The 22,500-nt window shown below is 37.7% G+C and overlaps 1 protein-coding gene across 3 annotated transcripts in view; it reads right to left on the bottom strand.

Moving 5' to 3' along the window:
• LOC311279788 (von Willebrand factor A domain-containing protein 5A-like) overlaps positions 1-22,500 on the bottom strand; it is a 37,222-nt gene that overhangs the window by 7,526 nt on the left and 7,196 nt on the right. For all 3 annotated transcript variants that reach the window (XM_084391506.1, XM_084391505.1, XM_084391504.1), the window contains 11 exons: positions 19,606-19,766; positions 19,401-19,515; positions 11,446-11,621; positions 7,600-7,688; positions 7,365-7,509; positions 7,214-7,293; positions 7,012-7,126; positions 6,774-6,932; positions 4,868-4,971; positions 4,473-4,690; positions 4,204-4,251 (listed from right to left, as the gene is read on the bottom strand). In XM_084391506.1, coding sequence (XP_084247632.1) covers positions 4,204-4,251; positions 4,473-4,690; positions 4,868-4,971; positions 6,774-6,932; positions 7,012-7,126; positions 7,214-7,293; positions 7,365-7,509; positions 7,600-7,688; positions 11,446-11,621; positions 19,401-19,515; positions 19,606-19,766 — 1,410 coding nt within the window. The remainder of the gene's footprint in view (positions 1-4,203; positions 4,252-4,472; positions 4,691-4,867; positions 4,972-6,773; positions 6,933-7,011; positions 7,127-7,213; positions 7,294-7,364; positions 7,510-7,599; positions 7,689-11,445; positions 11,622-19,400; positions 19,516-19,605; positions 19,767-22,500) is intronic.

Genomic DNA, 22,500 nt, shown 5'->3' with positions numbered 1-22,500 from the left:
GAGCGGGTTAAGGGTTTTTTTCTGTCAGAACGGTGTCGTGTTAGCGGCCCCTAAGTTAATAACTAATGATCTCGCAACGGAAATGAATCAATCAATCACAACTAACTTTAGCTGGACAATAACTTTATCCTGGAGCTGCTGTAAAGCCTAAACAATCTCTGTTACGGTAATTTCCAATTATCTCTGTAAAGCTGCTTTGAAACAGTCTATATTGTTAAAGCGCTGTATAAATGAAGGTGACTTGACATAAAATATTCTGCTATGTGAGATCATAATATAAGGCACAAACTGATATGTAATTTTTTAATGCACAAATAAATGTGAGCACTGTGCATTTGTACTAGAAGATAGGCGGTAATTTTGCATTAATTTGTAAGGTACAAACAAAAATGGATCATATTTAGATGCATAAAATGACTAATTTTACATTCTGGCATTTATGTGCTATTGACTTCCGCCTTGTTACCATTCTTGCACAGGGATTCAAAAGAGAACACATTTTTTTCATTTGTACTGAGTTTGTTATAGGTATGATAGAACTGTTGCAATTATTTATTTTGACAACAAATATAGAAAGTTTAACATTTAATGTTTACTTTTGCAAAGTTTAGAATAAAAAGTTCATTGATTATATAGTATTCAATGAATGTTGAATAATCTTTGAAATACAGTAGTTATCTCATCCATGAAGATGCAGCAATGGAGAACAAGCTTTTGGGGGTTTTGAGAACCAGAACTAAGCTAAATGTTAAACTAGTGTGCCCCCACTGCCCCCCTTTATTAATATGCCTTGAGGTGGTGAATTATAAAAAATAAAAAAATCAAATTCACTCAGTATTCCATCATCTAATGAACTACTATCTCAATTAAAATTAAGTACAAATTAACTGTATTTAGTTGTGTAAGCACTAACAGTCCAATACATTATCCACTTTATTCCTGATGATCTTACTGTGTTTAGAATTATGGGCGGCACTTCCGGTTTGGGGAACTTCCATTCAAAAAGACTGAAACGAATCACTTCAAATCATAAGGTTGCCCTACAAATAAAGCTGATCCGTCAGTTTCCCTTCATGTTTTATTTTCAGACATCATGAAAATAACATAACATTTTTATTTTAACGTGACGTTATAAGGAGAATATCTATGGCAAGAGCTATTTTCAGTCGCTGCTTTCTTTTCCTCATGATTATTTGTTTATTATTATTCCCGCTGTATAAGTATGAAAAAGGTCAACATATGCTGCACATTTGTGGTCTGTTCTCAATTTACGATATATCCCACTAATAATTCACTGGACTGCACAAAGAATCTCTCGTTATTCTCTTCAAATTCTCACGTCTCTTTCCAGGTTTGTTTTCACGGGTAAATGCAATTCATACTCTGTCAAAATGATGGCCTACAAAAAGGTTTCATTGCCAAGGTGTCACACAAGACACATCTCATGATGGGTAAAAGCGAAGAGCTGTCTCAAGACCGTCGCAACCTAATTGTTGCAACACATAATGATGGCATTGGTTATAGGCGCCATTCTAAGCTTCTGAATGGTCCAGTGAGCACTTTTGGGGCCATAATACGGAAGTGGAAAGACAATAATTTCACCATAAATTTGCCTCGACCAGTGCTCCTCGCAAGATTTCTGATAGAGGAGTGAAAAGAATAATCAGTAGAGTTGTCCCAGAGCCAACACCAAGTTGTATGGTGTTTTTAGGGTAATGTGCACTGCCATTTCTCCTCCAAATATGGTGTGTATTATGGCATCCAAACAGTTACATTTTGCTCTCATATGACCACACTATATTCTCCCAGTATTTCACTGGCTTTTCCAAATGTTGTGCAGCAAACTTTAAATGAGCTTCAACATGCTTTTTCTTCAGTAATGGAGTCTTGCGTGGTGAGCGTGCATACAGGCCATGGCGGTGGAGTGCATTACTTACTGTTTTCTTTGAGAACACAGTACCTGCTATCTGCAGGTCTTTTTGAAGCTCTCCACAAGTGATCCTTGGCTCTTGGACAACTCTTCTGATTATTCTTTTCACTCCTCTATCAGAAATCTTGCGAGGAGCACCTGGTCGAGGCAAATTTATGGTGAAATGATTGTCTTTCCACTTCCGTATTATGGCCCCAAAAGTGCTCACTGGACCATTCAGAAGCTTAGAATGGCGCCTATAACCAATGCCATCATTATGTTTTGCAACAATTAGGTTGCGAAGGTCTTGAGACAGCTCTTCGCTTTTACCCATCATGAGATGTGTCTTGTGTGACACCTTGGCAATGAGACCTTTTTGTAGGCCATCACTTGGGACTGAACCAGCTGTTATTAATTTGCACTGACAGGGGGCTGGATTGCTTTTTAATTACTGTAAGTTTTCAGCAGTTGTCTTGGCTTTCCATGCCTTTTTGCGCCTCCCTTTCTTCATGTGTTCAATACTTTTTCCCTGTGTCATTTCACATTATTACACATAATTTAATTTCTGAACTTATTTTTGTTTGTTTCTTTGTATGTTTGGCTTACTTGGGTTGTTACCAACATCTGGTGAACCTTTCATGTCAATAGCACCTTTGGAAATATATTTACTGAGAAAAATGATGACGTGTTCAATACTTATTTTCCCCGCTGTATATATTACTACAGTGATATTTAACCCGTCCGTTATTGCTGTGGAAAGACTCGCGCTTTTGGGATTATTCATGGCTGAAAGAACCTTGTTGCTGCTTTTACACTTTTAAATGTCCTTATAATGTTCAATGGCTGAAGGGTTAGTAGATTAATGTCATCTCATTGTGACACTTTTTTAACGTATTGGGTTCATAGAGCGAGTCTTTCACTGATTGTTTAGAGTTTAACGGAATTTACACTCATAATTCGCGCAAAGCATCATGGGGCGTAGGAATAAGGTGGATAGTCAAACTCATTTTTATGTTGAAATAATGAAGATTTCTATGCCACCTCTATGATAATATTTCCGTCCTTCGGATGAGATGTTAAACCGAGGTCCTGACTCTCTGTGGTCTTTAAATCCCAGGATGTCCTTCGAAAAAGAGTAGGGGTGTAATCCCGGTGTCCTGGACAAATTTGCCCCTTGGCCTCTGTCCATCATGGCCTCCTAATCATCCCCATATACTGATTGGCTTCATCACTGTCTCCTCTCCTCCAGTAAGCTGGTGTGTGTGTGTGTGTGTGTGTGTGTGTTCTGGCGCAGTATGGCTGCCGTCGCATCATCAGGTGTTGCTGCACACTGGTGTTGGTTGAGGAGATTTATATAAATGTAACAAATTATTATTAATTATTATTATCCTGGCTCCATCACTGTCTGGTCCCCCACCAGGGACATTCAACCCCAAAATTAGGGTTTTTTCATTTGATTTTTAACGAACAAACTATGAAGGTAATATGACGTCATGAAGAATCGCATGCGCAGGGTCAGATTTGTGTACATAAGATTGCAAGCGTAAATTAAATTTGCATGCGCAAGAGAAGATTTGTAAAGGTGTAAATAATCCTTTCAAGTGTAAGAAAAAAATATTTGCAGCATTTTACTGTTATTCTTAAGTGTAATTCATGTATTGTGAAACTGCAGCTTCATGCTAACGCAAAATAAATAGGATCTGTATTCTTCTGACTTCCATTTCTCTGCGCTTACACTTCTGGCATATTTTTTTAATGGCCAAAAGCACTGCAGGCCTGAGAACAGCAATGTGACACCGAAAACAACAGAGTCGGGAACTGCAAAATAGATTCATTGCGTAATTAATTACATTTGTGTAAAAAAAAAAACTGTTGCAAATGTCTAAATGGCTTGTTGTGTGCATGGAGCAACACAGTTCCCGAAATAACCCGATTTGTTCAGCAAATATTTTTTTCTTACACTTGAAAGGCGATTTACACCTTTACAAATCTTCTCTTGCGCATGCAAATTTAATTTACGCTTGCAATCTTATGTACACAAATCTGACCCTGCGCATGCGATTCTTCATGACGTCATATTACCTTCATAACACAAAAATGTGTTGTGTGCCGTGACACAAAGACAGCCACTGCAGTTAAACCAAGTAAAATACAAATAAATAAATAAAAATAGTTTTGCATTACCAATACATAGAAGTCATCACTTCTACAAAATTAACCATCCACTGGACCCCTTGAGATGGACTGACCCATGTAAGAGGTTAAAGGAAAGAACAGTGTGTATTATTTCTTACCGCACATCATCATAGGGACACCGCCGCGCCTTGCAGACCCAAGCATATCTAATGAAGAATATAATGTCACATGTTGAAGATGTGAGTACACCAATATTATATAATCATGTGACAGGAATCTGCTTATGAGATCCTGATCCCGGAGAGCCAGAGTCCTGCAGCGATTGAGTTTCTGCTCCAGGTGTGTTAGACTGGAGGACAGTGTCTCTCCGGGATCTGGACTGGCACTCTCCTGCTCTACACACACACACAGATATCAGTGAACTCACGGCGTACGGGCACACTCCTCTTCAGCAGCGGGCCTGTGATGGTCTGTTTGCTGTGTTTATTGACGGCGATGAAGGCTGTGTGAACGCTGCTCACTCCGGCCTGAACACTGAGCTCCAGGATCCGGCTCTTTAGGGCCTGTGTGTCGGCTCCTTCGGCTCGCTCCTCCAGCTCCAGACAGCGGAGCACAGACCGGGCCGCCAGACGGTGGATCGTCCGTCTGCAACATACACACACACAGAGAGAGAGAGTGAGAGTGTGTGTGTGTGTGTGTGTGTGTGTGTGCGTGCGTGTGTGAGAGAGAGAGAGTGTGGTGTGTGTGTGTGTGTGTGTGTGTGTGTGTGCGTGTGCGTGCGTGTGTGAGAGAGAGAGAGTGTGGTGTGTGTGTGTGTGTTACCCTGTGTCTTCCGTTGGTTTAAGAGTAAACTGGAGCTGGTTAGTCACTGGTTGATCTTTCAGCCTGTATTTCACAGTTACTGCTCCGTCTGTCTTTCCTGAACTCTATGACGAGGGAGAAACAGAAAGTAACATGAGCATCTGATGATTTTACATTCTTCAACTACTTTCTTACAAGGGCCAGTGTTGCGTCACACACAACGCAGCAATTTTTCTTAATCACAGAACCACACAACTGATTAACATGTTGTATTTGACCCTTGTTTAAAGGAGCCCTTGGTTTAAACAGTGTGGCTCTGGTCTCCAAAAGCCATTTAAATGAAACCATTAAAGCGGTCCTATTATTCTTTTTCACTTTTCCAACTTTAGTTAGTGTGTAATGTTGCTGTTTGGGTATAAAGAAGATCTGCAAGGTTTCAAAGCTCAAAGTCCACTCCAAAGGGAGATATTTTATTTAACAGAATCCACTTTCCAAGATCTACATCGAGCGGCTCGTTTGGACTCCAACGCAATTTTCCCGGGCTTTATGAAGTCATAATGTTCCTCATTTAAATAATCGCCTCTGGAATACGCGGAAAACGGATGAGGCCTGGATGAGCTGCTGCTGTCAACGAGAAGAGGATCTGGCGTCTGTCCGAGGAGAATCTCCGAGCTCTCTGTGTTCGGCCCAATCCCAGAGTCCCCTCTGGATCAGCGTGTGTCGGGAGGAGGAAGAATGAAGCATAAGCTGTGAAGAACACGGTTCACAGTTCAGCGTGAGGAGTTTGTGATGCTCTCGGCTGATTTATATCCTCCGGCACTGGAAACCTGCAGCGTGTGGAAGGAGAGATGGTTCACTGAAGTATCAGGAGATCCTAGGAGAAAACATCATGCCGTCAGTGAGGAAGCTGGAGCTTGGACCTTCAACAGGACAATGATCCCAAGCATTCCTCAGATTCCAGCAAGGCTTGGTTGCAGAAGAGGTCCTGGTAGATACAGTGGCATCACAGTCTCCTGACTCGAACCCCATAGAACATCTCTGGTGGGATTTGAAGGCGGTTGCAAACCCAGGAATATCCCTGAACTGGAGGCCATTCTCATGAGGAACGGGTTCAGAACCCTCAGAAACAGAAGCTGGTCTGCTTACACATCTCGCTTCAGCAGCTCAGGACAGCAGAAGACTGTTCTACTGAGTACTGAAGATGCTTGCCATGAAGGGGTTGAATAATTTTGAGACTGCAGAAGTCAATAAAAGTGGCACTTTCAGTTGAATTTGGGGAAACCACTTGAAACAATTGTTGTGTTGAGCTATTTCAATTTCTTTTGTTTGATTTGTTCATTGCAAACATCTGAACGTCTGTAAATTTTACCCAAAAACTTGAACTGTATATAGGCCTCCTCTCATGCTGATCGGATAGATATGATAATTGCTGATGATGAATTGATTGGATAGATCATTTGAACGTGCTCCTCCCGAACTTTGTTAGTAAAACATAATTTGTTTGACCTTCTGACGAACTTAGAATGGGTAAAATTTTATTTTAAACACTGTTCCTGGACATTATAATCCCGATGTTTATCTGTGTGCTGCACGTTATGAAGAACAGCTTCCAGAACCACGATGAACTCTCGGTTATGGAGGGGCAGGACATTTTCTGAACACACGCCAAGCGCTGCCAATCACAACGCACTGGGCCAGCTAACCAATCACAGCACATTCTGTATTTTGGAAGGAGAGACTTCATCGAAACCGGAACTAAACAACACGTTCGGGACACACTGGGGAGAGAGGAGCTGTAATAATGTAAAATATGTGAAAAATTGTGTTTTTTAGAACAATCAAGCATGAAAGCATATTCTAGTACACCCAAAAACAAAATCAAGACTTCGTAAAAGGGCGTAATAGGACCCGATTAAAAAGCTTTGACCTGTCCTTTCAGCTGAGCGTAGATGAGCGCCCTCTGACCCTGGAACAGGGCACTGATGGGTGGAGACAGCATGTCCACCGTAACGCCCTCGGGAACGGTCCAGTCCACAGAGATATTATCCACAGCCGGCTGGAGGGCAAACCGGAGCGACTGCATCACCTGACAGAGAAGGACAGGAGAGAGTGGTGAATAAAAACCCTGACCATCTCGTACTGATTCTATCCAGAGCAGAACTTACTTTGGGCTGCATGCGGTCAGTGCCCGTGATGAACTGAGCGTGACCAGAACCTTCTCTGGCCATTCCTGTGATGAGAGCAGTACTCGCACCCTCTCCAATCCCGAAGGAGAAACACCTGAGGACACATGACCGTCTGACATGAAGTGAACCTGAAGTGAAGCGGGTGATATCAGTAAAGCAGGAGTGAGACGTGAGCGCCCACCTGTGAGAGTAAACGTGACTTTTCACCAGGTCCAGCACCTCTTTAGTGTTCCACACCTCTCCATCAGTGAAGATGAACAGCTGAGAGAGAGTCAGGCTCAGAAACACACCTCAGCAGAGTTCAGAAAGCGTGTTGAATGATGAGTGTGTACCTGTCGGGGGTGATTCGGGAAACAGGGCTGACTGTAGATGTGTTTCAGAGGCTGAAGGATCTCTGTGCCGCCCATGTCTGCCCTCATGTTCTTCACTCTCTTCAGAGCCTCTTCCATCGTGTCCTCGCTGTACACAACACTCTGACTGCAACGACACACACCACAGTCTCTCACTAAACCACCACTGACCAGCACGAGATCATTCCTGAAGAACAACTAACGTGTGTTTACTGACGGGAAGAAGGACTCGAAGTGAGAGCCGAATCCATAGATGTTGAAGTAGCATCCCATGGGAAGACTCTTCAGCAGCAGCAGCAGCGTGTCCTACAGAGACACAGTGTGTGTGTGTGTGTGTGTGTGAGTACAGTAGAGACAGTGTGTGTGTGTGTGTGTGTGTGTGTGTGAGTACAGTAGAGACAGTGTGTGTGTGTGTGTGTGTGTGTGTGTGTGTGTGTGTGTGTGTGAGTACAGTAGAGACAGTGTGTGTGCGTGTGTGTGTGTGTGTGTATATGTGTTAGAGCACAGTAGAAAGATGCAGTGTGTGAGTACAGTAGAGATAAACATGTACAGCGAGTACAGTATAGAGAGATGCATGTACAGTAAGTACAGTAAAGAGATGCATGTATAATAGAGACAGATGCATGTAGTGAGTACAGTAGACTCATGTACAGTGAGAACAGTATAGACTCATGTACAGTGAGTACAGTAGAGACACATGTGCATTGAGTATATACACTCACCTAAAGGATTATTAGGAACACCATACTAATACTGTGTTTGACCCCCTTTCGCCTTCAGAACTGCCTTAATTCTACGTGGCATTGATTCAACAAGGTGCTGAAAGCATTCTTTAGAAATGTTGGCCCATATTGATAGGATAGCATCTTGCAGTTGATGGAGATTTGTGGGATGCACATCCAGGGCACGAAGCTCCCGTTCCACCACATCCCAAAGATGCTCTATTGGGTTGAGATCTGGTGACTGTGGGGTAGGCTTGGGCGGTATTCGAATTTTGAAACCGTCAAACCGCCTCCCTATTTTACCGGGGTATACGGTATTACCGTGACTAATTAAAAATTATGACATAATGGGCTCAGACGGCGTCACCAAACTGTTGGCTTGTGCCTACACCGTTCAGAAACTGAATGCCAGATCGGGCAAAAAAACAACAACAAAAAAATCAAGCCCAACCCCTGCACGTTGTGTCTGAGTCAGGCCGACGGCATTAACTGTTATTATGAGCCGGAGCCCACCATTATTCAACATAATATCTGTGTGCGTGCAAGTTGCAACAAGCAAGAAGTGCCTTTGTAATCCGGTGACGCGTGTCCATTGATTTTTATTAATAAAACTTTTCTGCAAAGATGGAAGTTGACGATCGCCATCTCTGTAGTGAACGCGCATATAGAGAGAAATGCACATCATTACACAATCAGAGAGTGGCCTTTTTCTTTTCGTTTTGAATTGTTTCGTTTAAAGAAATTGACGATCGGCATCTGAACGCTATAGAGAGAAATGCACATCATGGATTACAGAGAGTAGGCTAGTCTATTTATTTTCGTTTTGAATGGTTTCGTTTACTGAAATTGACGATCGCATCTCCGTATGAACGCGCCTAGAGAGAAATGCACATCATGGATTACTTAGCCTAATCAGTGAGTAGCCTATTTCTTTCGTTTTGAATTGTTTCGTTTAAAGAAATTGACGATCGCCATCTCTGTAGTGAACGCTATAGAGAGAAATGCACACCATTGATTAATCAGACTATATTTCTTTTCGTTTTGAATTGTTTCGTTTAATGAAATTGACGATCGCATCTATGTATGAACGAGAGAAATGCACATCATGGATTACTCAGCCTAATCAGTGAGTTGCCTATTTCTTTCGTTTTTAATTGTTTCGTTTAAAGAAATTTCAAGCTTTATTTATTTGTCATGTCTGTGAGGCATAGCCTTTTTTATGAGATTTCAATGCAAGTGACAGCGGCATGCCCATCATGTCATGATTATATTAAATCCAGGCAATATTGGTTGATGAAAATTTTATAAAAATTTAGATACAATTCATACAAAACGAAATTCGTTTTAAAGAGGCCTTTTACAAAACTAAATTTATTGAAGTGGTCAAATCGTCTGACTCCCGATGCATCCCATCTTATTTGTGCTGTTCACTTTTCATAATCAACAAAGATGGAAAAAATAACATTATAATATTTTAACAAATACGAAACTTAATGCGCTTATGTATCCTGGCAGCAGTGAGTGGGCGGTTGTTTCGGAGATGCGACGTTAGAGGTGTTTACATCTCTCGCGGTCACCTTTTTATTGCACAATTTACAAATTGCCTCGTCAGTATTTACCGCCTCTCCCTTCTCATTCGGTTGGAACCAGAAATATTGCCAAACTGCAACCACACATAAGCATTTTTTAGGCAATAAATAAATTATATATATTATAGGCTATATAAGTGCCGGTAATGACGGTATTGAAACTGATACCGGTGCTATTTTAAGATCCCGCGGTATCCGATATTACCGTAATACCGCCCAACCCTACTGTGGGGGCCATTTTAGTACAGTGAACTCATTGTCATGTTCAAGAAACCAATTTGAAATGATTCGAGCTTTGTGACATGGTGCATTATCCTGCTGGAAGTAGCCATCAGAGGATGGGTACATGGTGGTCATAAAGGGATGGACATGGTCAGAAACAATGCTCAGGTAGGCCGTGGCATTTAAACGATGCCCAATTGGCACTAATGGACCTAAAGTGTGCCAAGAAAACATCCCCCACACCATTACACCACCACCACCAGCCTGCACAGTGGTAACAAGGCATGATGGATCCATGTTCTCATTCTGTTTACGCCAAATTCTGACTCTACCATCTGAATGTCTCAACAGAAATCGAGACTCATCAGACCAGGCAACATTTTTCCAGTCTTCAACTGTCCAATTTTGGTGAGCTTGTGCAAATTGTAGCCTCTTTTTCCTATTTGTAGTGGAGATGAGTGGTACCCGGTGGGGTCTTCTGCTGTTGTAGCCCATCCGCCTCAAGGTTGTGCGTGTTGTGGCTTCACAAATGCTTTGCTGCATACCTCGGTTGTAACGAGTGGTTATTTCAGTCAAAGTTGCTCTTCTATCAGCTTGAATCAGTCGGCCCATTCTCCTCTGACCTCTAGCATCAACAAGGCATTTTCGCCCACAGGACTGCCGCATACTGGATGTTTTTCCCTTTTCACACCATTCTTTGTAAACCCTAGAAATGGTTGTGCGTGAAAATCCCAGTAACTGAGCAGATTGTGAAATACCACCAACAACCATGCCACGCTCAAAATTGCTTAAATCACCTTTCTTTCCCATTCTGACATTCAGTTTGGAGTTCAGGAGATTGTCTTGACCAGGACCACACCCCTAAATAATGTTTTATTAACAAGGTTCGGGAGGAACACGTTCAGATAATTAACACAAGTGGAGAGCACTCAGCAATCAATGGTAAGAGGTGTATATATATATACTCAGCAGTCTCACCTCATTCCATTGACAGTTTGCAGCATCCCTCCACCACCCCTTCTCCACGCTTCTAGTCCTAAACACTTACATACGGGGGGAGTACTCTGGGTTCGGGCCGAACTCCGAGCTCGGAGCCCTCCCTCCGGACAGCACGCCAAATACGCATTAAACTATTAAACTTTACCCCTTCATTATATGTAAGTGTGAACTCGTGAAATGCATTGAAGCAACTGCCATGTGATTGGTTGATTAGATAATTGCATTAATGAGAAATTGAACAGGTGTTTCTAATAATCCTTTAGGTGAGTGTACATGTACAGTGAGAACAGTATAGACTCATGTACTGTGAGTAGAGACTCATGTACAGTGAGAACAGTATAGACTCATGTACAGTGAGTACAGTAGAGACACATGTACAGTGAGTACTGTAGAGACTCATGTACAGTAGACTCATGTACAGTGAATACAATAGAGACATGTACAGTGAGTACAGTAGAGACATGTACAGTGAGTAAAGTGACTCAATAAATCTCAATATATGTGTGTATTTTCTGAAATCCGAAATCTTACTCTTGCACTTTCGATGCGCATCTGTGCGTCTTTCCCATTATGCATGCTGCAGTCCATACTGCCCGATCTGTCAACCACAAACACAAACTCGCCTTGAGATGCCAGCGATGACATCACGTCTGCAGGGAACTCTGGGTACAAACTGATCATGAGCACTGGGTCACCCATCAGAGACCCTGAAACAGAGACAGAGTAAACAGGGTAAGAGGGTGTAAATGGCCTGAATTCTGTTCTGTATGATTCGTGTTACAAGGGCTGGGTATTGACACAAATTTCACAATTCGCTTCGATTTCGATTCACAAGCTTCCGATTCGATTAGATTAGATTCAATATTGATTATTTTGGATATCAGGTAGGCAACAATACATGGCAAATTTCAAATCTCTTAACAAATCTCTTAACTAATGCTATGAGACTACTATGAGAGTTAGTTGTAGCCTACTAGGCTTCATCAGCCTACTATAATATTGAAGGTAAAAATGAACTGATTTGTATAAAAACTTAAAACTAGAAAAAAAAGTTTGTTGAGACAAACTTTAAGTTGGCTTGAGAAAGCCGGACCAGAGAGTTTGAAGAAGTTAAAAGTAGTTAGAAGTTTTAAGTAGTTTGAAGTTTAAAGTAGTTTAAATTTTGATTGATAAATGAGTTAGAAAGAAAGAATAGTTAGAAAGAAAGAAAAAAGATTAGTTGGAAAGAAAAAGAAAGAAAGATTAGTTAAAAAGAAAGAAATATTAGAAAGAAAGAAAGATTAGTTAGAAAGAAAAGGAAAGAAAGATTAGTCAGAAAGAAAGAGAAAGAAAGATAGATTAGTTAGAAAGAAAAGGAAAGAAAGATTAGTCAGAAAGAAAGAGAAAGAAAGAGATCAGTTAGAAAGAAAGAAAGATGAGTTAAAAAGAAATATTAGTTAAAAAGATAGATTAGAAAGAAAGAAAGAAAGAAAGAAAAGATTAGGTAGAAAGAAAGAAAGAAAGAAAGAAAGAAAGAAAGAAAGAAAGAAAGAAAGAAAAGATTAGATTAGGTAGAAAGAAAGAAAGAAAGAAAGAAAGAAAGAAAGAAAGAAAGAAAGAAAGAAAGAAAGAAAGAAAGAAAGAAAGAAAGAAAGAAAGAAAGAAAGAAAAAAGAATGGTGGATTAGTTAGAAAGAAAGAAAGATTAGGTAGAAAGAAAGAAAGAAAGAAAGAAAGAAAGAAAGAAAGAAAGAAAGAAAGAAAGAAAGAAAGAATGAATGGTGGATTAGTTAGAAAGAAAAGGAAAGAAAGATTAGTCAGAAAGAAAGAGAAAGAAAGAGATCAGTTAGAAAGAAAGAAAGATGAGTTAAAAAGAAATATTAGTTAAAAAGATAGATTAGAAAGAAAGAAAGAAAGAAAGAAAAGATTAGGTAGAAAGAAAGAAAGAAAGAAAGAAAGAAAGAAAGAAAGAAAGAAAGAAAGAAAGAAAGAAAAGATTAGATTAGGTAGAAAGAAAGAAAGAAAGAAAGAAAGAAAGAAAGAAAGAAAGAAAGAAAGAAAGAAAGAAAGAAAGAAAAAAGAATGGTGGATTAGTTAGAAAGAAAGAAAGATTAGGTAGAAAGAAAGAAAGAAAGAAAGAAAGAAAGAAAGAAAGAAAGAAAGAAAGAATGGTGGATTAGTTAGAAAGAAATAAGGATTAGGTGGAAAGAAAAAATGAAAGAAAAAAGAGAGAAAGAAAGATTAGTAGGAAAGAAAGAAAAAAAGAATGAAAGAAAGAAAGAAAGAATGGTGGATTAGTTAGAAAGAAAGAAAGAAAGAAAGAAAGAAAGAAAGAAAGGTGGATTAGTTAGAAAGAAAGATTAGGTAGAAAGAAAGAAAGAAAGAAAGAAAGAAAGAAAGAAAGAAAGAAAGAAAGAAAGAAAGAAAGGTGGATTAGTTAGAAAGAAAGAAAGAAGGATTAGGTGGAAAGAAAAAATGAAAGAAAAAAGAGAGAAAGAAAGATTAGTTAGAAAGAAAGAAAGAAAAGATAGTTTAGTTAGAAAGAAAGAAAGAAAGAAAGATTAGTTAGAAAGAAAGATATATTAGAAAGAAAGATAGATTAGATAGAACGATAGTTTAGTTAGAATGAAAGAAAGACATTAGTTAGAAAGAAAGAAAGATAGATTAGTTAGAATGAAAGAAAGAAAGAAAGAAAGAAAGAAAGAAAAGATTAGGTAGAAAAAAGAAAGAAAGAAAAGATTAGGTAGAAAAAAGAAAGAAAGAAAGAAAGAAAGAAAGAAAGAAAGAAAGAAAGAAAGAATGGTGGAATAGTTAGAAAGAAAGAAAGAAAGAAAGAAAGAAAGAAAGAAAGAAAGAAAGAAAGAAAGAAAGAAAGAAAGAAAGAAAGAAAGAAAGAAAGAAAGAAAAAAGAATGGTGGATTAGTTAGAAAGAAAGAAAGATTAGGTAGAAAGAAAGAAAGAAAGAAAGAAAGAAAGAAAGAAAGAAAGAAAGAAAGAAAGAAAGAAAGAATGGTGGATTAGTTAGAAAGAAAGAAGGATTAGGTGGAAAGAAAAAATGAAAGAAAAAAGAGAGAAAGAAAGATTAGTAGGAAAGAAAGAAAAAAAGAATGAAAGAAAGAAAGAAAGAATGGTGGATTAGTTAGAAAGAAAGAAAGAAAGAAAGAAAGAAAGAAAGAAAGAAAGAAAGAAAGAATGGTGGATTAGTTAGAAAGAAAGATTAGGTAGAAAGAAAGAAAGAAAAAAAGAAAGAAAGAAAGAAAGAAAGAAAGAAAGAAAGAAAGAAAGAAAGAAAGAAAGAAAGAAAGGTGGATTAGTTAGAAAGAAAGAAAGAAGGATTAGGTGGAAAGAAAAAATGAAAGAAAAAAGAGAGAAAGAAAGATTAGTTAGAAAGAAAGAAAGAAAAGATAGTTTAGTTAGAAAGAAAGAAAGAAAGAAAGATTAGTTAGAAAGAAAGATATATTAGAAAGAAAGAAAGAAAGAAAGAAAGAAAGAAAGAAAGAAAGAAAGAAAGGTGGATTAGTTAGAAAGAAAGATTAGGTAGAAAGAAAGAAAGAAAGAAAGAAAGAAAGAAAGAAAGAAAGAAAGGTGGATTAGTTAGAAAGAAAGAAAGAAGGATTAGGTGGAAAGAAAAAATGAAAGAAAAAAGAGAGAAAGAAAGATTAGTTAGAAAGAAAGAAAGAAAGAAAGAAAGAAAGAAAGAAAGAAAGAAAGAAAGAATGAATGGTGGAATAGTTAGAAAGAAAGAAAGAAAGAAAGAAAGAAAGAAAGAAAGAAAGAAAGAAAGAAAGAAAGAAAGAAAGAAAGAAAGAAAGAAAGAAAAAAGAATGGTGGATTAGTTAGAAAGAAAGAAAGATTAGGTAGAAAGAAAGAAAGAAAGAAAGAAAGAAAGAAAGAAAGAAAGAAAGAAAGAAAGAAAGAAAGAAAGAAAGAATGGTGGATTAGTTAGAAAGAAAGAAGGATTAGGTGGAAAGAAAAAATGAAAGAAAAAAGAGAGAAAGAAAGATTAGTAGGAAAGAAAGAAAAAAAGAATGAAAGAAAGAAAGAAAGAATGGTGGATTAGTTAGAAAGAAAGAAAGAAAGAAAGAAAGAAAGAAAGAAAGAAAGAAAGAAAGAATGGTGGATTAGTTAGAAAGAAAGATTAGGTAGAAAGAAAGAAAGAAAAAAAGAAAGAAAGAAAGAAAGAAAGAAAGAAAGAAAGAAAGAAAGAAAGAAAGAAAGAAAGAAAGAAAGAAAGAAAGAAAGAAAGAAAAAGAAAGAAAGAAAGAAAGAAAGGTGGATTAGTTAGAAAGAAAGAAAGAAGGATTAGGTGGAAAGAAAAAATGAAAGAAAAAAGAGAGAAAGAAAGATTAGTTAGAAAGAAAGAAAGAAAAGATAGTTTAGTTAGAAAGAAAGAAAGAAAGATTAGTTAGAAAGAAAGATATATTAGAAAGAAAGATAGATTAGATAGAACGATAGTTTAGTTAGAATGAAAGAAAGACATTAGTTAGAAAGAAAGAAAGATAGATTAGTTAGAAAGAAAGAAAGAAAGATAGATTAGTTAGAATGAAAGAAAGAAAGAAAGAAAGAAAGAAAGAAAGAAAGAAAGAAAGAAAGAAAGAAAAGATTAGGTAGAAAAAAGAAAGAAAGAAAGAAAGAAAGAAAGAAAGAAAGAAAGAAAGAAAGAAAGAAAGAATGGTGGAATAGTTAGAAAGAAAGAAAGAAAGAAAGATTAGGTAAAAAGAAAGAAAGAAAGAAAGAAAGAAAGAAAGAAAGAAAGAAAGAAAGAAAGAAAGAAAGAAAGAAAGAAAGAAAGAAAGAAAGAAAGATTAGGTAAAAAGAAAGAAAGAAATGAAAAAAGAAAGAATAGTGGATTAGTTTAGATAGTTTAGATAGATTAGCTAGAAAGAAAGATGGATTAGAAAGATAGATTAGTTAGAAGAAAGAAAGAAAGAAAGAAAGAAAGAAAGAAAGAAAGAAAGAAAGAAAGAAAGAAAGAAAGAAAGAAAGAAAGAAAGAAAGAAAGAAAGAAAGAAAGAATGGTGGATTAGTTAGAAAGAAAGAAGGATTAGGTGGAAAGAAAAAATGAAAGAAAAAAGAGAGAAAGAAAGATTAGTAGGAAAGAAAAAAAGAATGAAAGAAAGAAAAGACTGGTGGATTAGTTAGAAAGAAAGAAAGAAAAGATTATGTAGAAAGAAAGAAAAAAGAAAGAAAGAAAGAAAAGATTAGGTAAAAAAGAAAGAAAGAAAGAAAGAAAGAAAGAAAGAAAGAAAGAAAGATTAGGTAAAAAGAAAGAAAGAAAGAAATGAAAAAAAGAAAGAATGGTGGATTAGTTTAGATAGTTTAGATAGATTAGCTAGAAAGAAAGATGGATTAGAAAAATAGATTAGTTAGAAGAAAGAAAGAAAGAAAGAAAGAAAGAAAGAAAGAAAGAAAGAAAGAAAGAAAGAAAGAATGGTGGATTAGTTAGAAAGAAAGAAGGATTAGGTGGAAAGAAAAAATGAAAGAAAAAAGAGAGAAAGAAAGATTAGTAGGAAAGAAAAAAAGAATGAAAGAAAGAAAAAAAGACTGGTGGATTAGTTAGAAAGAAAGAAAGAAAGAAAAGATTATGTAGAAAGAAAGAAAAAAAGAAAGAAAGAAAGAAAAGATTAGGTAAAAAAGAAAGAAAGAAAGAAAGAAAGAAAGAAAGAAAGAAAGAAAGAAAGAAAGAAAGAAAGAAAGAAAGAAAGAAAGGTGGATTAGTTAGAAAGAAAGAAAGAAGGATTAGGTGGAAAGAAAAAATGAAAGAAAAAAGAGAGAAAGAAAGATTAGTTAGAAAGAAAGAAAGAAAAGATAGTTTAGTAAGAAAGAAAGAAAGAAAGATTAGTTAGAAAGAAAGATATATTAGAAAGAAAGATAGATTAGATAGAACGATAGTTTAGTTAGAAAGAAAGAAAGAAAGATGATTAGTTAGAATGAAAGAAAGACATACTAGTTAGAAAGAAAGAAAGATAGATTAGTTAGAAAGAAAGAAAGAAAGATAGATTAGTTAGAATGAAAGAAAGAAAGAAAGATATATTAGTTAGAAAGATAGAAAGATGGATTAGTTAGAAAGAAAGAAAGAAAGATAGATAGATTAGTTAGAATGAAAGAAAGAAAGATATATTAGTTAGAAAGAAAGAAAGATAGATTAGATAGAAAGATAGTTTAGTTAGAAAGAAAGAAAGAAAGAAAGATTAGTTAGAAAGAAAGAAAGATATATTAGAAAGAAAGATAGATTAGATAGAAAGAAAGATTAGTTAGAAAGAAAGAAAGAAAAGTTAAAAAAAGAAAGAAAAAAATTAGGTAGAAAGAAAAAGAAAGAAAGAAAAGATTAGGTAGAAAGAAAGAAAGAAAGAAAGAAAGAAAGAAAGAAAGAAAGAAAGAAAGAAAGAAAGAAAGAAAGAAAGAAAGAAAGAAAAGATTAGGTAAAAAAGAAAGAAAGAAAGAAAGAAAGAAAGAAAGAAAGATTAGGTAAAAAGAAAGAAAGAAAGAAATGAAAAAAAGAAAGAATGGTGGATTAGTTTAGATAGTTTAGATAGATTAGCTAGAAAGAAAGATGGATTAGAAAAATAGATTAGTTAGAAGAAAGAAAGAAAGAAAGAAAGAAAGAAAGAAAGAAAGAAAGAAAGAAAGAAAGAAAGAAAGAAAGAAAGAAAGAAAGAAAGAAAGAAAGAAAGAAAGAATGGTGGATTAGTTAGAAAGAAAGAAGGATTAGGTGGAAAGAAAAAATGAAAGAAAAAAGAGAGAAAGAAAGATTAGTAGGAAAGAAAAAAAGAATGAAAGAAAGAAAAAAAGACTGGTGGATTAGTTAGAAAGAAAGAAAGAAAGAAAAGATTATGTAGAAAGAAAGAAAAAAAGAAAGAAAGAAAAGATTAGGTAAAAAAGAAAGAAAGAAAGAAAGAAAGAAAGAAAGAAAGAAAGAAAGAAAGAAAGAAAGAAAGAAAGGTGGATTAGTTAGAAAGAAAGAAAGAAGGATTAGGTGGAAAGAAAAAATGAAAGAAAAAAGAGAGAAAGAAAGATTAGTTAGAAAGAAAGAAAGAAAAGATAGTTTAGTAAGAAAGAAAGAAAGAAAGATTAGTTAGAAAGAAAGATATATTAGAAAGAAAGATAGATTAGATAGAACGATAGTTTAGTTAGAAAGAAAGAAAGAAAGATGATTAGTTAGAATGAAAGAAAGACATACTAGTTAGAAAGAAAGAAAGATAGATTAGTTAGAAAGAAAGAAAGAAAGAAAGATAGATTAGTTAGAATGAAAGAAAGAAAGAAAGATATATTAGTTAGAAAGAAAGATGGATTAGTTAGAAAGAAAGAAAGAAAGATAGATAGATTAGTTAGAATGAAAGAAAGAAAGATATATTAGTTAGAAAGAAAGAAAGATAGATTAGATAGAAAGATAGTTTAGTTAGAAAGAAAGAAAGAAAGAAAGATTAGTTAGAAAGAAAGAAAGATATATTAGAAAGAAAGATATATTAGATAGAAAGAAAGATTAGTTAGAAAGAAAGAAAGAAAAGTTAAAAAAAGAAAGAAAAAAATTAGGTAGAAAGAAAAAGAAAGAAAGAAAAGATTAGGTAGAAAGAAAGAAAGAAAGAAAGAAAGAAAGAAAGAAAGAAAGAAAGATTAGGTAAAAAGAAAGAAAGAAAGAAAGAAAGAAAGAAAGAAAGAAAGAAAGAAAGAAAGAAAGAAAGAAAGAAATGAAAAAGAAAGAATGGTGGATTAGTTTAGATAGTTTAGATAGATTAGCTAGAAAGAAAGATGGATTAGAAAGATAGATTAGTTAGAAGAAAGAAAGAAAGAAAGAAAGAAAGAAAGAAAGAAAGAAAGAAAGAAAGAAAGAAAGAAAGAAAGAAAGAAAGAAAGAAAGAAAGAAAGATGGATTGGTTAGTTAGTTAGAAAGAAATATCATATCAATAGTAACAAAGCACAAAGATTATTGCGATTTATTGGATGGGATACAATGTTCCATTCATTCATCAACTGAAAACAGGATGACTAATCGATTCTTGGGATTTAAGAATTGATATCGGTTCGTAAAAATGAGAATCGATTAAAATCAAGAAATCGATATTTTTTACCCAGCCCTACGTGTTACACTGTATATGACAGTCTCTATCCTGCAGAGCGAATCAAACTCCCTGAACTAATCAAGTCCTGTGTGCCAACTCACATACTAAACATCAGAGATCAGTGAGAGAACATGATAATTATGTTCAGAACTACAAACACCATCAAAAAGATTTATTTATTCTCCGTATAGTTATCAATTTTAGATACAGGGAAGTTTGGCCAAATCCACCATCTTAATCACTTGTGAGACATGAACAACAATGGCCAACTAATTGCCTTCAAGAACTTCTGACAATGTTGGATATTTTAAATTGCAGTCGTGAGTGTGAAACGACTTTCTTCTTGCCTACAATGACTTAATTTTCATTTTAGGGTGAAGTAACCCCTTAACTCACACATAAGTATATTTACAGCATACTGAATTCTTGTAAAAACTAAAGTCTGTACCTGGCTGAGCCGTGGCTGCTCCGGCCTCCACGACAGCACGGGGCTGATGGGTATTCTCATAGTACAGAAGCAGCTCAACATCCTTATCGAACCGGTGACCAGCACTCAGACTCACCTACACACACACATTACAGACGTTAGGTGCATAAAAACTGTACACAAACACGAACACACACACACACACACACACACACACACACAGTACCGTGGCGTGAGTGTGGTGTGCGTCGAGGAACACCAGAGGATCCAGAGGGCAGCTGGACTCCAGTCTGGAGATGCGGTCTGAAGATCTCACATCGACACTCAGAGACAGTGTGTACGGAATAACAGATGCTGAGAAAACTTCTGGAACACCAGCGGCTGAAGCTGAGAGAATCACACGGACAAACAGAGATACTATACAACACCAGTATCAATATAGAGCTGAACCGCCAAACAGAACTGACCTGTGCATCTGGTTGGTTTATGACACAGCCGATTCGACTGCTGAACAGTAAAGCACTGCAATGTTTTCATTGATAAAAATCATAAATATTTTTTAATTATCAAATCATCATATTAGAATGATTTCTGAAGGATTATGTGACACTGAAGACTGGAATAATGATGTTGAAAATTCAGCTTTGATCACAGGAATAAATTACACTTTATTATATATTCAAATATAAAACGGCTGTTTTCCATTGTAATAATATTTATCTGTTTTTACTGTATTTTTAATCAAATAAAAGTAGCCTTTGTGATACAGAAGAGATTCTTACAGAAACATTTGACCAGTAGTGTAGGGGAAGTAAAAGGTTTGACTTCATCATTCACTATGCTTTCTGGGAAGAATAGTTTTATAAAAAAGATGTTATGTCTATATTTTTGTTTTTATCTTTGCTGCTTTAAATTGAACATAACTGATTTTTTAAAACTATGTAGAAATACACAGTGGTAAAACACTTGTGAAGATGTGGACAGTCAGTGTTGCGGCCTGTGTGTAAGGTTAAACCGCACCTGAGGGTGTGTATCTGGGGTTAAACTAAACCTGAGGGTGTGTATCTGGGGTTAAACCGCACCTGCTGGTGTGTGTATCTGGGATTAAACCGCACCTGAGGGCGTGTATCTGGGGTTAAACCACACCTACTGGTGTGTGTATTTGGGGTTAAACCGCACCTGAGGGTGTGTATCTGGGGTTAAACCGCACCTACTGGTGTGTGTATCTGGGGTTAAACCGCACCTGAGGGTGTGTATCTGGGGTTAAACTAAACCTGAGGGTGTGTATCTGGGGTTAAACCGCACCTGAGGGTGTGTATCTGGGGTTAAACTGCAACTGAGAGTGTGTTTCAAGAGTGTGTGTCTGGGGTTAAACCGCACCTGCTGGTGTGTGTCTGGGGTTAAACCGCACCTGCTGGTGTGTATCTGGGGTTAAACCGCACCTGAGGGCGTGTGTCTGGGGTTAAACTAAACCTGAGGGTGTGTCTCTGGGGTTTAACTGCACCTGAGGGTGTGTATCTGGGGTTAAACTAAACCTGCTGGTGTGTGTATCTGGGATTAAACCGCACCTGAGGGCGTGTATCTGGGGTTAAACCGCACCTACTGGTGTGTGTATCTGGGGTTAAACCGCACCTGAGGGTGTGTATCTGGGGTTAAACCGCACCTACTGGTGTGTGTATCTGGGGTTAAACCGCATGTGAGGGTGTGTATCTGGGGTTAAACTGCAACTGAGAGTGTGTTTCAAGAGTGTGTGTCTGGGGTTAAACCGCACCTGCTGGTGTGTGTCTGGGGTTAAACCGCACCTGCTGGTGTGTATCTGGGGTTAAACCGCACCTGAGGGCGTGTGTCTGGAGTTAAACGAAACCTGAGGTTGTGTATCAAGAGTGTGTATCTGGGGTTAAACTGCAACTGAAGGTGTGTATCAAGAGTGTGTATCTGGGGTTAAACTGCACCTGCTGGTGTGTATCTGGGGTTAAACCGCACCTGAGGGCGTGTGTCTGGGGTTAAACTAAACCTGAGGGTGTGTATCAAGAGTGTGTATCTGGGGTTAAACCGCACCTGCTGGTGTGTATCTGGGGTTAAACCGCACCTGAGGGCGTGTGTCTGGGGTTAAACTAAACCTGAGGGCGTGTATCTGGGGTTAAACTGCACCTGAGGGCGTGTGTCTGGGGTTAAAGTAAACCTGAGGGTGTGTCTCTGGGGTTTAACTGCACCTGAGGGTGTGTATCTGGGGTTAAACTAAACCTGAGGGTGAGTATCTGGAGTGTGTCTCTGGGGTTTAACTGCACCTGAGGGTGTGTATCTGGGGTTAAACTAAACCTGAGGGTGAGTATCTGGAGTGTGTCTCTGGGGTTTAACTGCACCTGAGGGTGTGTATCTGGGGTTAAACCGCACCTGCTGGTGTGTGTCTGGGGTTAAACTGCACCTGAGGGCGTGTGTCTGGGGTTAAACCGCACCTGAGGGCGTGTATCTGGGGTTTAACTGCACCTGAGGGTGTGTATCTGGGGTTAAACTAAACCTGAGGGTGAGTATCTGGAGTGTGTCTCTGGGGTTTAACTGCACCTGAGGGTGTGTATCTGGGGTTAAACCGCAACTGCTGGTGTGTGTCTGGGGTTAAACCGCACCTGAGGGTGTGTATCTGGGGTTAAACTGCACCTGAGGGCGTGTGTCTGGGGTTAAACCGCACCTGAGGGTGTGTATCTGGGGTTAAACCGCACCTGAGGGTGTGTATCTGGGGTTCAACTGCACCTGAGGGCGTGTGTCTGGGGTTAAACCGCACCTGAGGGCGTGTGTCTGGGATTAAACCGCACCTGTGGGTGTGTATCTGGAGTGTGTCTCTGGGGTTTAACTGCACCTGAGGGTGTGTATCTGGGGTTAAACCGCACCTGAGGGCGTGTATCTGGGGTTAAACCACACATGAGGGTGTGTATCTGGGGTTAAACCGCACCTGAGGGCGTGTGTCTGGGGTTAAACAGCACCTGAGGGCGTGTGTCTGGGGTTAAACCGCACCTGAGGGTGTGTATCTGGGGTTAAACCGCACCTGAGGGCGTGTATCTGGGGTTAAACTAAACCTGAGGGTGTGTCTCTGGGGTTAAACCGCACCTGTGGGTGTGTATCTGGG

Source organism: Rutilus rutilus (genome assembly GCF_951802725.1).
Source record: "Rutilus rutilus genome assembly, chromosome: 20".
In the NCBI taxonomy this organism is placed as follows: Eukaryota; Metazoa; Chordata; class Actinopteri; order Cypriniformes; family Leuciscidae; genus Rutilus; species Rutilus rutilus.
This window is presented reverse-complemented; position numbering and strand designations above follow the sequence as displayed.